We start from the raw sequence: 15,901 nt of genomic DNA, 5'->3' as shown, positions 1-15,901 counted from the left end.
CCGCCATAAACAAGAGAAATGATGCCCAGCAGGAGAGATAGGGAATAGTATCACCAGTGGATCATAGGTGTTATGTTTCGTTTGTTGCTCGTGCTTTTATTTTGTAATTTTGTGTTTCCTTTCCCCGTTTTCCCTCCAGCTTCCGAGAGACACGGCTGGCAGCGATCTTCTAATCAGCTGAACCTGGGTATCTACACCTTAGTGCCAGCTGCCAGATGGTTGCTTCGCGTCCTCACGGTAAAATCCTTTGTCACTCGTTTCTCTTGTGCTCCTGTATATCTAAATTCTGTGTGTGCTTGACGTTTTTTCAGTCGCCTCTTCACTTAACTCTTGTTCCTCCGTTTTCTCTTTATTTCTTCTTGCTGTTTGTTTGCGTGTGAGTGTTGTTGTTTAAACTCACCTTTTCTGTTTTCCCGCGTTATAGTTATTTCCTCGCGCCTGTGTGTAGAACCACCATCGAGCATGTTCTGTCATTTGGGCCTTGTGAGTAACCTCCGAGTGCGTTTTCCATTGTCCCCCTTAGTCAGGCTTAACCTTATTCTCCTGTTTCCTCTTCCAGGTTTTTCCCTGCCCCTGTTTGTGTTCCTCTCTCCGCATTTTGGTGTTGACACCCTTGGTTCATCGTTCCTGTTCACCTCTTTATGTTTATATTATACTGTATATATATTATATTATATTATACTACATTGTTAAAACTATCCTCGCTCTCCTGAGTTTTCTGTCAGCCCCCAACAAGCAATTGGGTCGGATCTTCATGACCAGCCATGACAACACGACCAGGTCACTATGGCCGGCCTGGTGACATCATAATATAGAAAAGAGTGAGTTAACTTTGTGTCACTCTGAGGATTTTTCTTCATCACTATTTACCTTTCCCTCAAGTCATGTTCAAGCGACATCAAAGTGGAATATTTCGCTGAAAACACTCTGGTGCTTTACAGGATTTTCCACTGGATTACCAAGGACAAACAACCCTAAATACCTAAACTCATTCTCTCTCTATTTTTTTTCTCCACCTCCTCTTTACTCCCAGTACAGATCACAATATAGTCAGCAAACATCATAGTCCACTGTGACTCCTCTCTAACCTCATCATTTCCATGTCAGCGTATTTGCTAGCTGTTGATAGAATTCTGTTAATAATGGAGGATAGAGGGCATCCGACGAAGCAACCGACGATTGTATGTGAAACCAGTGCAGTAACTTCATATATTTCTGAACATGATTTTCTGACACAACTTCATCAGCTATAAACCTGACTCCCAAAATTCTTACAATGTATTTCTATTAAAACTGAAATCATCAGTATGAAGTGGTGAGGATATTTCCGACAGACTGACTGACAGTCAGTGGGTCAACAGAAGCAGCTGCTGGTCCTCCCACCTGAGATTGAGATGAAGCCGTGCTGACAAATACAGCATTAATAACAAACCAAGTCACACCAAGTCAATATCAGCAGTTCGCCAAAGAAGGGCGCGCCGTAAAGTGATGTTTGCGTCTCATCACCTGCATCGTGTGGCGCTGCAGATGATGGTGGAAGAGCTCGGGTTAGAACAGAGCAGAGTCAAGAAGACAAGAAATGAAACATACACTGAACAGACACCAAGTTATTGTTAGTGTGTAAATTTAAGTTTTGTGGTTTGAAATTCTGAAGCCTCTCTAGCCAAACTGGCTCAGACAGCTGGACAACTTGAATCACCAGATACATTTATAGCTTTAGATTCCGTCCAACACTTGGGCCCCTCCTATTAAAACACCTCCTGACACATGCGGCTGCCACCCCCCTCCTCAGCCCCTCCCACACATAACACACTCCGCACACACGCTGTCCGTGTGGTCATCAACTTTCCTGATCTGCCTCAACAGCTGAGGGTCTAAACTTGCAGGTCTTCGCTCTTACTGAGTGAAAAAGGGGGATTTGAACGTCGTACAGGGGAGCAGCAGCCACAAAGCTCTTCACCAGCTCTTCAGTGCGAAGCTCAGAGGAAGGACCTCACCACCTGGAAGCATGCACAAGCGCACCAAGATCAACATTGCCATTTTCGTGCTGCTGGTGGGCATGGCCTGCATGTTCACGGCGGTGGTGACGGACCACTGGGCCGTGCTGAGCCCCTCGGTGGTCAAGCTGAACGACACATGCGAGGCCGCGCACTTCGGCCTGTGGAGGATCTGTAAGAAGCACATCTACATCAGTGGAGAGAACTACCAGGAGGGGCAGGGATGTGGACCCATCAGCCTGCCTGGAGGTATGTGCGCAGACCTTATACCTGACTTGGATCTGCTTGAACCGGTCAGACTCTGGTGAAGATGAGGCAAAGCTGCTCACACCAGAGGGTCAGACATCAGCCACATAAGGCCTCCTCATGAAAGTCAGCAGCGAAGCTCAACATGCAGACACCAAAATCTCACGGGGTCGGATTCAAGTTGGAGTTGTATGTGTGACCAGAGCCAACTATGCACTTTGAAAAACTCCCACTTGTATCAGGCCTTCTGTTCGTGCCAGCGAGAGTCAACGCTCAACGCTGGACATATTCAACATGGCATAAAAATAATAATAATAATAATAATCAAACAATGCGTTGTTGGTCTGCTTTAGATCCGCCGTGAATAAACCTCTTATTACATGTGTATAAACAATATATTAGCCAATAATGATGTTGACTTTTATCCACACCACAATTACACAAGTAATTTTTTAATTCATGCTTATGTTTTTTTTTTACGTAATACAATTGTAATATTCCAAGATTAAATGTTACACAAGATAAAAACTGTAAAAAGTTTACAAAAGTTTTGATCAAATAGCCATATTGTCAAAGTTAAGTTATTTTCTCAGAAATATACGCCTGAAAGAAAAATAACAAAATGAAGATGGAGACTTTTTTTTATCCAACTGGTGTTTTTTCCAAGTAATTTGTTTGTTTTAAAATAAATAAATAAATCATTTACCAATGTTCTTTGAGGTAACATTGGGGAAAATACTTCCCCAAGAAACATTTTTTATGTCATAAATGTACATTCATAACAATAATAATGAGGTTCAAAATAAAAAAAAGAGTATCAGAAAAGCACATGACAAATACACCAAGTCCAATGGAACAACAGAATAATGTATAAGAGGGTGGAGGGTTGCTGTGGCTTCTACTGTTCCAAATGGAACTCCAGGAAGTCAACAGGGCAACGAAACAGAAACTAAAGTGTAATTTTATCAACAATTATCGGTGACTCGCTGACAAAGAGCTGATTTATATGTAGAATGTTGCCTGAGCTTTTTCTTTCTCCTGTAACACAACAGATCATTACTATTCTATCATTGTCAATAGGCACAATAATAATAATAATAATAATACCGTGTCAATATTTTTTCATTGACTTCTGACTTGATTTTATTCTTTTTTTTTTCTTTTTTTTTAATTCCAGAATGTATGTTGGGAGTAATATCACTGTTTTACCACCCTTCATTTTACAACAAGTCTCGGTATATTTGAGGTATATTGTTTGAGGAGTGTTTCTCTGCTAATGGTGTGCGGGCCTGTGCCAATGTCCTGTGATTTTTACGAAGGTGGGAGATTTAAAACCGGACAAGCCTGTTAGCACATTATGGACTTCATCTGCTGTCGTCACTTTGTGTAAGTGAGACAGCGGCGTTCCACAAGATTAGCCTGACTCTGGACTATTTTCCTCCCGCTTGACTTTGGGGAATCCCAGACAAGCCTTTCAAGGATCACGTGGAATGCGAGAGTCTGCTGAATGTACTGTTTCAGCTTCATCTGGCCAAGCACATTTGTGGGAGGACACCTGTTGGCTTGACCTGTTGGGCCTTGTGGAAGCACTTGACTGAGGGCAGCACACTTGGTTTAAATGGAGCGGGTGAACTCATCATGGCAGGAAAAGTGAGTCTTACATGAAGGACAGTTCAATAAAGTCCAACATGGATGACAGCATTTGTTTACACTTGATCTAGTGATCACTATTTACATCCGCCACAGAGGGCATGTTTTCCACAGATTCTGTCTGTCTCTCAGTCTGTCTGTCTGTCTGTCTGTCTGTCTGTCTGCCTGTCTGTCTGTCCGTCCGTCCGGTCGACTGTCTGTCTGTCTGTCTCTCTGTCTGCCTGCCTGTCTGTCTGTCTGTCTGTCTGTCTGTCTGTTTCTCTGCCTGTCTTTCTGTCTGTCTGTCTGTCAGTCATTGTCTGTCTGTCTGTCTCTCTTTGTGTCTGTCTGTCTGTCTGTCTGTCTCTCTGTCTGCCTGTCTCTCTGTCTGCCTGTCTGTCTGTCTGTCTGTCTGTCTGTCTGTCTGTCTGTCTGTCTGCCTGTCTGTCTGTCTGTCTGTCTGTCTGTCTGTCTCTCTGCCTGTCTTTCTGTCTGTCTGTCTGTCAGTCATTGTCTGTCTGTCTGTCTCTCTTTCTGTCTGTCTGTCTGTCTGTCTGTCTCTCTGTCTGCCTGTCTGTCTGTCTGTCTGTCTGTATGTCTGTCTGACTGACTGACTGTCTGTCCGTCTGTCCGGTCGACTGTCTGTCTGTCTGTCTGTCTGTCTGTCTGTCTGTCTGTCTGTCTGTCTGCCTGTCTTTCTGTCTGTCTGTCTGTCTGTGCCTGTCTTTCTGTCTGTCAGTCATTGTCTGTCTGTCTGCCTGTCTGTCTGTCTGTCTGTCAGTCATTGTCTGTCTGTCTGTCTGACTGACTGACTGTCTGTCCGTCCGTCCGGTCGACTGTCTGTCTGACTGACTGTGTTCAAAATAACTTAACTTACAGACAGGTTCAGATGAAATATGGGACGAGGAAAAAATGATTCAATTTTGGGAGTGATCCGGATCCCAGTCTGGATCCAGGAAATATTTAACATAATTCATATATGTTTGGCATTTGTGGCAGCTTGACATTTGGATCCAGGAATTTCCTACTTATTTACTTTGTCATTGGGAGGTATGTTGCGGCGACGGAGGTTTTTTACTTGATTTTAAAATCTGCAGACTCAGAAGACACACTAGTGGCCTCAGTGGGTCACAGAGAACTTCATTAGAAAACGCTGACCCCGAGGTCTAGGTACTGTAGGTAGTAGCTGATGGTGAAATGCACTTGTAATTACTATCTAATAATGTTTTTGAAACAATACAATGGATCAGCTGGATGGAGGGGCGGCAGCATCTGCTAGCAGGGAATCCCTCTTGGCTCTGTACTTGGCACAGCAGAGGACGATCATTGTTTACTGTAGCAGCTGTCCCCGAGGTGTCAGCATGTGATCCAGAGCAGGACCCACGCTGGGTGTAAGGAGAGCCCTACCTCTGGAAAATATGAGTGGAGGAACTGCTTAGATCCTCCTGTCGGCGCAGAACAAACGGCAGACTAAAGAGTGATCTAAAGGGTAAAAAGACAGTGTGGAGGCCTTGCGTTGCAAAGCTGCACACTACCTTTCATACAGCAGTACATGAGAGACTCACCTGATGATTTTCAGTCTCACTGGATTCCTGAGACTCTGCTGTCAGACTTTTAAACCAAACTACAGCAAAACGCGCACCCAGCAGACGCTCTGGATAAAAATACAGGGCTGCGTAAATACTCAGCTGTCTTGGGTGGAAGCTTTGGAGGTCAAGTGTTCGTGCCAGCGCCCCTCTGAGTGACAGGGCCGCCTGGAAGACTCGAGCGGGAAGACTCCGAGCCACTGCGGCCGCTCCCACGGGGCCCGTCCCTTCCACTTGGAACTCACGCTCAAATTACTTGATCTCCGCGAGTGATGCGACGCATTCTTATCCCAAATGAAAGCTTTTTTTTAACAGAGGCCTGGATGCCACGCGAGGGAGAGGCCGCATTAAAGCGTTTGGGATGTCTGCCCTTATCACCTGCTCAGACCTGGGGTCTGAGGCTCATGTCTGGACGGATGGTTTTTGGGGGAGCAGTAAACCAGAACATTGACTTACCAATGGGCTTGACTAACAGGATGTAACTAGCTACCTTCACTTCCTGTCAGCCATCCATCATTTCAACACAGCGTGGGTTTTCTTTTGTTTTCTTTCCTGACCATCCCGGCGACGTCGGGCAAGAGGGTGCGCGGTGAAGACGTCCGTCTCAGGGTGATTCAGAGAAACATTCACACTATCTGAACCAGCTAGATTCATTACTTCAGCCTCTTTGTCATGTGGGAGCAGACCGACTCAAGCGCGGGCAGAGCAAACAAAGACAGAGGGCGTTCACTCCCAACTCAGAGTTGCCTCCGGCAGAATTCAAATCGTGAACTAACCTGTCTGAAACATGTATCAGGCCCAGGGGCCGAGTTGGGCCTGCCGCCGTCTATGATGCGGCCCGCGAGAGCTTGAATTTGCTACTAAATTTAAGGACGTTATAAGCTAGTTCACTGATGCATATTGTACTGTGATCCACAGATATTACACCTTCATTCTCTAACCGATTGTTTTTAGAGAGTATAGAAGTCATGGCAATTCATTAGAAACTTGCAAAAACATTTAAAGTGGTGCAGAAGGAAGGGACTTACGGGAAAGATGTGGGAAAGTGAATGATCAGAGTTTCGTGTATGAAAATAATTTGGTTGTATTTAGTTTAATTTAGTTTAGTTTAGTTTAGTTTAGTTCATCTTATCTTATCTTATCTTAGTTTAGTTTAGTTTAGTTCATCTTATCTTAGTTTAGTTTAGTTTAGTTTAGTTTAGTTCATCTTATCTTATCTTATCTTATCTTAGTTTAGTTTAGTTTAGTTTAGTTTAGTTTAGTTTAGTTCATCTTATCTTATCTTATCTTAGTTTAGTTTAGTTTAGCTTAGCTTAGCTTAGCTTAGCTTAGCTTAGTTTAGTTTAGTTTAGTTCATCTTAGCTTAGCTTAGTTTAGTTTAGTTTAGTTTAGTTTAGTTTAGTTTAGTTCATCTTATCTTATCTTATCTTAGTTTAGTTTAGTTTAGCTTAGCTTAGCTTAGCTTAGTTTAGTTTAGTTTAGTTCATCTTAGCTTAGCTTAGTTTAGTTTAGTTTAGTTTAGTTCATCTTAGCTTATCTTATCTTAGTTTAGTTTAGTTTAGTTTAGTTTAGCTTAGCTTAGCTTAGCTTAGCTTAGTTTAGCTTAGTTTAGTTTAGTTTAGTTTAGTTTAGTTTAGTTCATCTTATCTTATCTTAGTTTAGTTTATTTTAGTTTAGTTTAGTTTAGTTTAGTTAATCTTATCTTAGCTTATCTTAGCTTATCTTAGCTTATCTTAGTTTAGTTTATTTTAGTTTATTTTAGTTCATCTTATCTTAGCTTAGCTTATCTTAGTTTAGTTTAGTTTAGTTTAGTTTAGTTTAGTTTAGTTTAGTTCATCTTATCTTATCTTAGCTTATCTTAGTTTAGTTTAGTTTAGTTCATCTTATCTTATCTTAGCTTATCTTAGTTTAGTTTAGTTTAGTTCATCTTATCTTAGCTTAGCTTATCTTAGTTTAGTTTAGTTTAGTTCATCTTATCTTAGCTTAGCTTATCTTAGTTTAGTTTAGTTCATCTTATCTTAGCTTAGCTTATCTTAGTTTAGTTTAGTTTAGTTTAGTTCATCTTATCTTAGCTGAGCTTATCTTAGTTTAGTTTAGTTTAGTTTAGTTCATCTTATCTTAGCTTAGCTTATCTTAGTTTAGTTTAGTTTAGTTTAGTTCATCTTATCTTAGCTGAGCTTATCTTAGTTTAGTTTAGTTTAGTTTAGTTCATCTTATCTTAGCTTAGCTTATCTTATCTTAGTTTAGTTTAGTTTAGTTTAGTTTAGTTTAGTTTATCTTATCTTATCTTATCCTGTCCTATCTTATCTTATCTTAGATCTTAGCTTGTCTTAGTTTAGTTTAGTTTGGTTTAGTTTAGTTTAGTTTAGTTTACTTTAGTTTAAGCCAACGAGCCCTCAGACTTCTCCCTTCTTTGTCCCTCTTGTGAGCTATTTAAAAGGTGTCTCAGTCAAACTAAGAGTGATGTCACGCTGGATCTGAGAGGGGGGTTCTATGTTTTTTTTTCTATGTTGTTCTATGGTTCTATGATTCAGTCATTCACTCGCGTCATTCAAAGTACGTGACAGTGTTATTCATCGATAAACACACACCCCATGCTACATATTTGCTTGTGACCAAACTTTAAATTGTTCGCCTGGATTGTGTTATACAACTGAGACTGGATTTTCATGTGAAAAGTGTGCTACTGAGCAAACTTCCTCACATGGAGATACAGTTCAGCATGCACACCCACTTAGCTGCTTGTTGCCTAGCAACCGACCGTGTGTGTGTGTGTGTGTGTGTGTGTGTGTGTGTGTGTGTGTGTGTGTGTGTGTGTGTGTGTGTGTGTGTGTGTGTGTGTGTGTGTGTGTGTGTGTGTGTGTGTGTGTGTGTGTGGGGGTCTCCAGAACTCATTCATGTAAACATGATGTGAACATGTGTCAGGAAGGGACCTTTTTCTCAACACTTAAACCGTGGCGAGCACTGAAGATGATGAGTCTGCACATGAGCCGTTGAGTTCTAACAGTGAAGCGACACCATGACGGGTCATATGGATCCACTTGAAAGCCCTTCTCTGGTGTCCCACAGTGAGACAGTATGGAGGCTGGGATCAGTGAAAAATGTCTTTCAGGGCTCTTAGCACTCCCAATGTCTCTGACACGCAAGAGCCCCAGTGGTCCGGGGCGGCAGACATCAACGCCCGCGGTGGAAACACGTTTCACTGAACGACTGTCGCTCATGGCTACGGCGACACGACATGGTTCTGCTTTTACAAACATACTGTTCGCTTACTTGGATCTGTCTGTAAAATACAAAACTGAAGTAGATCCGTCAAAAAAAAAAATCTATTGAAGCACATTTTTACTTTTTAACAGAAATTAGACGCACCTTTGATATTGTTTCACACTTCTACGTGAATATTATGAGTGCGGAATAAAAGACAATGAAGTATTTGAAATATGAATATTGTTTTTAATAAGTTTTTACACAAAACTATTTCATTTTACAGGGATTAAATATAATGCTTATCATATTTTTGTAAATGTAAACATGTTCTAAGAGGCAGACAATTTTTTTTCTGTGCAGCTATTGTGATATTTCTAAACAGAAATGTATCAATGTATGTAGGATTGATGTTTTGAGTTTTGTTTCAAATGTATTTGTCTACACCTAAAATGATAAAGATAACAGGGATCCATCTGAAAACATTCATAGCTCTATAGATTTATCAAAAATAAAAAATAAATAAATATGATCATAAATCAATAAAATGTAACAATAAATAGATAAAAAAAGATTTATCTCTGCAGTTAAATCATCATCGAATATCAACACACGTCTAATGCCACTGTCAAGTATCCAGAAAGATCATCATTGTTTGTATATTTGCTTCAGACCTGCGCCAAAGCTTCTAAACTTATACGACTCCAGTCTCATAAATCAATTCGCCTGACACAAATCCAGATGCTTTGCCACCTTGTTTGCTTTACCAGTTCATTCCTCAGCAGATCTTTAGACCGCTGCGCCACGCCAGGGCAGTAGTCTGCAGCTATTTTCGTAGTAATATGATCATTGCCTGGTCACTTCAGGTGACAGCCAATGTGAGGGAAGTGAGTCATGCGTGATGCAGATCAACCCCTGAGGTGGAATGACGGCTGTAAATAAACAGGAGATTGAAGGGTGGACTTCATGTTAAGTTGTAAAAAAGAAGAGAACAAGAAGTGACTTTGCTGTTGCTAGACATTGTGGGATGAAATAGATCCAGTAGATGATTTGGAAAAGTCTGTTTTGGATATGCTCTCTCCATCATTTGACATCATCGTCTGTGTTTAACCATCTGTTTGGCAAAATAACTCAAAAACATGTACAGGATGATATTCCCAGCAAATGTTGATGTGATGGTGGTAAAAAGACCAGATGAAGTTTTGGTGGCGCTCGGGATTATCATGATCAACGATATTTTAAATGACAAAATGCTACTTGGTTGATCTGATAAATATGAAGCCATAAAACTGTGACTACAATTTAAAAACATGATAATAACAATATGGGTTCAAGTTCCAGTTCCCCTGACCTCAGCAGTACAGTCTTCATGCATGACTTAATCTGCTTTTCAGACCAATTTAAGTTTAATGTTTGTAAACATTTATTACAATTTGTGAATGTATGCTGCTGTATTGAATCCTTCCACACATTCAGACCTAGAAAAAAAATGGATTTCATTCACACGTCCACTTGAAGATCTGCTTCTCTTTTGTCCACAGAGGAAAACTGCACGTACTTCAGCCACTTCACTCCAGGACAGGACTCCGAGATATTTGAGTATAAAACACAGAAAGGTAAGAAGCTTGGGGTCTGGTTCTGTTGACACCAGTACACAACCCACACCTCACATCTTTGTTCCGCGTCTTCACTAACAAAGAGACAAAGAAAATAACTGGGATTAAAAACTAAGTGTAAAGTAGGGGTGGCAGTGCCACAAAGCAAGACAGTATGGTATGAGCCTTTGTCTGAGTCTATGTTTTGGCCTTAATAATAAACAATAAAGACCTAACATTAACAGTGTATGGTCTCTGTCTCACTTGTCTGTTTATTAATACTGAAACATTAAATTACATTGGATTATTTTAATAAGCAATACACATCTGAGAGGTATTTCTTGTCCCTCAAAATAAATGACAACAACAACAAAAGAACAACACAAACTTGGAAAACTAATAAAATGCTTGTATATCATTTCTGTTCTGTTACCAAGATATTAACACTTCAAAAGATCATCTTGTATTTTTGAGAATACATTTATATAACAAATGTATGTTAACTTTTATGGGCCTGTCTGCAATGGTACACACTACTTGTGTTATTGTTTTTTTTATCGCCAGTAAACAAATATTCAGAGTAACTTCACATAGAAATAACATTTAAATGTTAATTTGTATTTAATCATTTTTATTTGTACTACACATTCTAAATTCACAAAATGCCCGCCTCCCTCGCAATGTTCTGCTTGCTTAAACAAGCGTTTGCTAACAAAAACCAAGCTAAAACTAGGCTGACTTGTGCACCATCTTGGTACGGCACCTGAGGAGCGCCGTGTTTCTTTGGTGTTAAGGAAAAAAAACGGACCTCGTTCCTGTACAGTATAATGTTCACAGTTTCTGTCACACAAAAGAGTTTCACCACCATCATCCTGTCAGTGACAGCAGCTCCAGAGGAAGATGGACTCACAGATTCCTGCTGGGACACGACAGTTCGGCGTGTTATATTACGTGTAGCAAGGCGGCGACAGTGTTTGGCTTTGTTTTCCTCTTTGCTCCTTACTTGCACCACAAACATTTAATACACAAAGATCATGGGCGGCTGGAGGAGGAAGAAAGAACACTGCGCACATCTCTACTAACAGCCCATCGATGTCCTCCATGCCAGCAGTGAAACAGCCTGGTGCTGGTGAGAGACATTGCCAGTTTTCTGGGGTCATTACATCATCGATTTGACGGCTGTGTTTTTCACTCTTGGTTGAGCTGTTTGGTTATTCCATTTAGGTTCTATTGAGCGAGCAGCAGATCAGATGAACAAGCCCTGGAGGCAAATTAAACAGCGTCCACATCCTCAGCCCCTCAGCTGAAAAATATAAGGAGAACGCAGCAGCTGTCATGGGACGTGAACTTTGCCAAACTCACCACAGGATATTATATTCCAGCAGTCAGGACTCGCAACCCAAAAGTAAAAAAAGGGAAATTTGAGGATATGAAGAGCTTGTTGGTCACCAATGAAGACACATGGTCTCAGGGAAGTCTTTGTAGAGTCAGGTCAGGCGTGGGCTGAGGGTTTTCTCACAGGACTCTCAGTCATGTCTGGTACCTGGTCACCGCTACTGTTAACCAGCGGGTGCGAAGATTAGAAACTAATAAAAATATTAGAAAATAAAATATGTTTGAACAGAAAAAAAGTCATTTCAGGATATTCTTTTTAACTACATAGAAATAAATTTAATAGAATATAATATATTTTATAAATATAATGATAATAACTGGATGACCTCACTGGTCCAAAGTGTGCACCAGGTCTTAGATGGATCACGGCTGCTCTTTGTTTCGTGCTTCAATGTCACATCACATCTAAAATCAGCCTCCGACGACCGTCTCATTCCTAAAACCCTTCCGTCAGCTGTCGCAATTCAAATTTAGTCAGATATGATGATCATAGAACACGCATTCATACTCACCACTTCCACTGCTGCATCCCTGCCTGGGAGGCGGTGGCAGCTCAAATGCCGATAAACACGTCGGCTGGTCTTCATGTTTCGCGTTATTAATAATGCAGCATGATCGTATGGTCCGATATGATGCGCGTATATTTGGAGCTGATGAACGTAGTCTGGGACATGTTGCTAAGGAGAACTGTGAATGCGCCACGAGATGGATGGATGGATAGATAGATAGATAGATAGATAGATAGATGATGGGTAGATACATATACAGATGGATGGATGAATGGATGGATAGATAGATAGATAGATAGATAGATAGATAGATAGATAGATAGATAGATGGATGATGGGTAGATACATAGACAGATGGATGGATGGATAGATAGATAGATAGATAGATAGATGGATGATGGGTAGATACATATACAGATGGATGGATGAATGGATGGATAGATAGATAGATAGATAGATAGATAGATAGATAGATAGATAGATGGATGATGGGTAGATACATAGACAGATGGATGGATGAATGGATGGATAGATAGATAGATAGATAGATAGATAGATAGATGGATGATGGGTAGATACATAGACAGATGGATGGATGAATGGATGGACGGATGGATGGATAGATAGATAGATAGATAGATAGATAGATAGATGGATGATGGGTAGATACATAGACAGATGGATGGATGAATGGATGGATGGATGGATGGATAGATAGATAGATAGATAGATGGATGATGGGTAGATACATAGACAGATGGATGGATGAATGGATGGATGGATGGATGGATGGATAGATAGATAGATAGATAGATAGATAGATAGATAGATAGATAGATAGATAGATAGATGGATGATGGGTAGATACATAGACAGATGGATGGATGGATGGATAAATGATAGATGGATGATAGATAAATGATAGATGGATGGATGGATGCATGATGGGTAGATACATAGATAGATGATAGATGGATAAATGATAGATGGATGGATAGCTATATAGATAGATGATAGGTGGATGGATGGATGGATGGATGGATGCATGATGGGTAGATACATATATAGATGATAGATGGATAAATGATAGATGATGGATAGCTATATAGATAGATGATAGGTGGATGGGTGGATGGATGATGGATAGATACATAGATGGATGGATGGATAAATGGACAGATGTGTGGTTAGATAGATAGATAGATGATAGATGGATGGATGGATGATGAGTAGATACATAGATAGATAGATGATATATGGATGGATGGATAGATGACCATTTCCTCTCCTCCTCCAGAGTACAACATCTCAGCAGCAGCCATCTCCATTTTCGCCCTGGGCTTCATGCTGCTAGGCTCCTTGTGTCTGATCGGCTCGTGCACCGGGAAGGACAAGGGTCGACTGTACCTCCTCAAACCCGCCGGCATGTTCTTCGCCTTCTCCGGTGAGCGTCGGTGACTCCGTGAAGGCGTGTGCCGTGACCTCACCTGACCGCTCTGTCGCAGGCCTGTGCTCGTTCATCTCCCTGGAGGTCATGCGCCAGTCGGTCAAACGCATGATCGAGAGCGATGACACCATCTGGTTCCAGTACTACTACGCCTGGTCCTTCGCCTGCGCCTGCGTGGGCTTCGTGCTGCTCTTCCTCACCGGCATCGCCCTCCTCATCCTCTCCATGCCTCAGATGCCGCGCAACCCATGGGAGACGTGTATGGACGCCGAGCCGGAGCAAGTGGAGTGAGGAGCGTCGGAATATTTCAGTTGTCGGTCACTGGAGGAGCTGGTGAAACAAACTACCAGGCGGAGCTCCTGTTAGATGCTCACTATAAAGGGCTCCTTTGAATAACACATCAGCAGCTGTGACTTCACGTACACATCAGTTATGGGAGCTACTTTTGATGCAGGTGTGGCTCAAGATTCGGCAACTGATTTGGAAAAATAACCATAACTAGTTACTCTCTAACTGATAAGAGGTGCGTCATTCCGTTTCTGAACGGGATGGCGCTCTCTCTTTTCATGACATTAGGCTTTGACTTTGTTCCTCAAACATCCGCGCTAAATTTAGGACCGAAAAGCTCTTTTTTGAGGCTCCGAAACAAAGAACATGAAGTTTCCATGAGCAACGACTTTGGTACAGAAGGCCATGTGTTTGACCATTTGATCAATAATAATGTAAGGAATATTGTGTAAAAATATGACGTTGAAATGGCCATAAAACACATCTTGGTTTAGCTGAGACAGACTATAGTAAAAAAGGTATGCAATGAAATATGGTCCTTTTATAATAGCAATGTGGAAAATTGTCAGAATACGTGTTTGAAAATATGGAACTTACATAACTTGGATGTATTTTCATCAACTGGTTTTCATCTTTATTAGCCAGATAGAAAAGGTAGAGTGATGTTTTCATGATTTAAGCTCTTCAAGAAATGCTCATCCCAAAGGAAGTGGATCTCCATCATTTGTACATTAACCATGAGAGGGATGTCATGAATGAGTACTGCAGTTGTAAATGGAGTTGTCTGCATGTATTTATTTTTTAACAGGTAAAAAAAATAGTCATTTTTGGCTTCAGCTAGTGTGTCGTAGACAGCAGGCAGAAGATTGATTCAATCTTTTTTTCTTGAGCTTGAACGCGAGTGTGTTGTGTATTTCCTACGACTTCATTCTACAATTAAATTCCTGTTCATTTTGAACACTGTACCATGTCCTTCGTGTATTATGAACTCTTCCTATGAGATCCTTGAATGTTCTGCCAGTGATACGAAGGGATTCTAAAGAACATCTGTTGCTTCAAGTACACTGGGTTTGACGTTTCCTCATATTTTCACATTTAGTTCCAAAAAACAAGAATTCCAACTCATTTTATGCTCCAGTGCGAGCTATAATTCACAGTTCGCTAGCTCAAACGCAATGGAATTCAGATTTTTAAAACGTTGCATTTGTCGTAACAAATGTAGTTTGGCTGTGACCTTGTCACGTGCCCCGCTCCCACATTGCAGCACAATATTGTCCTAAATATTTGCAAGCATCACATGAACAGTCAATTACAACGGTCGGAGGTGTGGTATGAGTTAGAGGCGAGGGTCAACAATCTAGTTTGACTAGTCATTGTTTGAGGTATCACGAAACAGTATTGCAGGGTTTACAAAACAGTGTCCTGATTTTCAGAGGCTGCTAGATGGCGCTCTCGGTCCAGAAATGATGTGAGCTTTCATTGAATTCTTTGTTCAAATCCAAACATTTTACAGCAGATAGCGCCATCTGCTGACCATGAAAATCATGACACTGTTTTATGAAACATTTTCCAATCTCTAATATGGTGACATATCTACACTCTAAAACTCGAGTCTCCTTTCACAGAACATTTTGGGCCTATGTGTGATTGTCATCTGAAATTTTTCAGGACCTTAAAACGGTTTTACCCATAGAATTTTTTAACTTAAATATTGACAGGATTTGTACATCGCTAGTCAAAATATTGACATAAAGCTATTGGCCTTTTTGCTATATATTTCATCGTTTTCACATGGCAAACAGGGCACCAATACTTAATACTAGAATTGTGTGACTGGGAAGAGAAGCCTTTGGAATACTGCAGATCAGGGTGAGAAAAAAACGAAATTGACTTAATATTTTGTGCTTGTTATTTTTCTGTCGTGCTTTTTGAGCAGCACAAATGTTGCTTTGAGAACATTTGTCGCATGTCCGTCCACAACTGTGCCAAAGGCTTGTCCAACAAA

The 15,901-nt window shown here is 40.9% G+C and overlaps 1 protein-coding gene across 1 annotated transcript; it reads left to right on the top strand.

Moving 5' to 3' along the window:
* Window positions 1–1,894: 1,894 nt before the first annotated feature.
* On the top strand, window positions 1,895–14,728 carry LOC128754512 (voltage-dependent calcium channel gamma-1 subunit-like). Its single transcript, XM_053857194.1, has 4 exons — window positions 1,895–2,246; window positions 10,204–10,278; window positions 13,459–13,605; window positions 13,667–14,728. The coding sequence occupies exons 1-4, from the start codon at window positions 2,009–2,011 to the stop codon at window positions 13,897–13,899; spliced, it is 693 nt and encodes a 230-aa protein (XP_053713169.1). The 5' UTR covers window positions 1,895–2,008; the 3' UTR covers window positions 13,900–14,728.
* The last annotated feature ends 1,173 nt before the right edge of the window (window positions 14,729–15,901 follow it).

The sequence above is a fragment of the Synchiropus splendidus genome, chromosome 2 (assembly GCF_027744825.2).
Source record: "Synchiropus splendidus isolate RoL2022-P1 chromosome 2, RoL_Sspl_1.0, whole genome shotgun sequence".
NCBI lineage: Eukaryota > Metazoa > Chordata > Actinopteri > Syngnathiformes > Callionymidae > Synchiropus > Synchiropus splendidus.
This window is presented reverse-complemented; position numbering and strand designations above follow the sequence as displayed.

Coding starts and splice junctions, on each gene's coding strand:
- LOC128754512 (XM_053857194.1), top strand. CDS start 2,009: ATGCACAAGCGCACCAAGATCAACATTGCCATTTTCGTGCTGCTGGTG. Junction 2,247..10,203: donor ACCCATCAGCCTGCCTGGAG/GTATGTGCGCAG, acceptor TTTTGTCCACAG/AGGAAAACTGCACGTACTTC. Junction 13,606..13,666: donor CATGTTCTTCGCCTTCTCCG/GTGAGCGTCGGT, acceptor GCTCTGTCGCAG/GCCTGTGCTCGTTCATCTCC.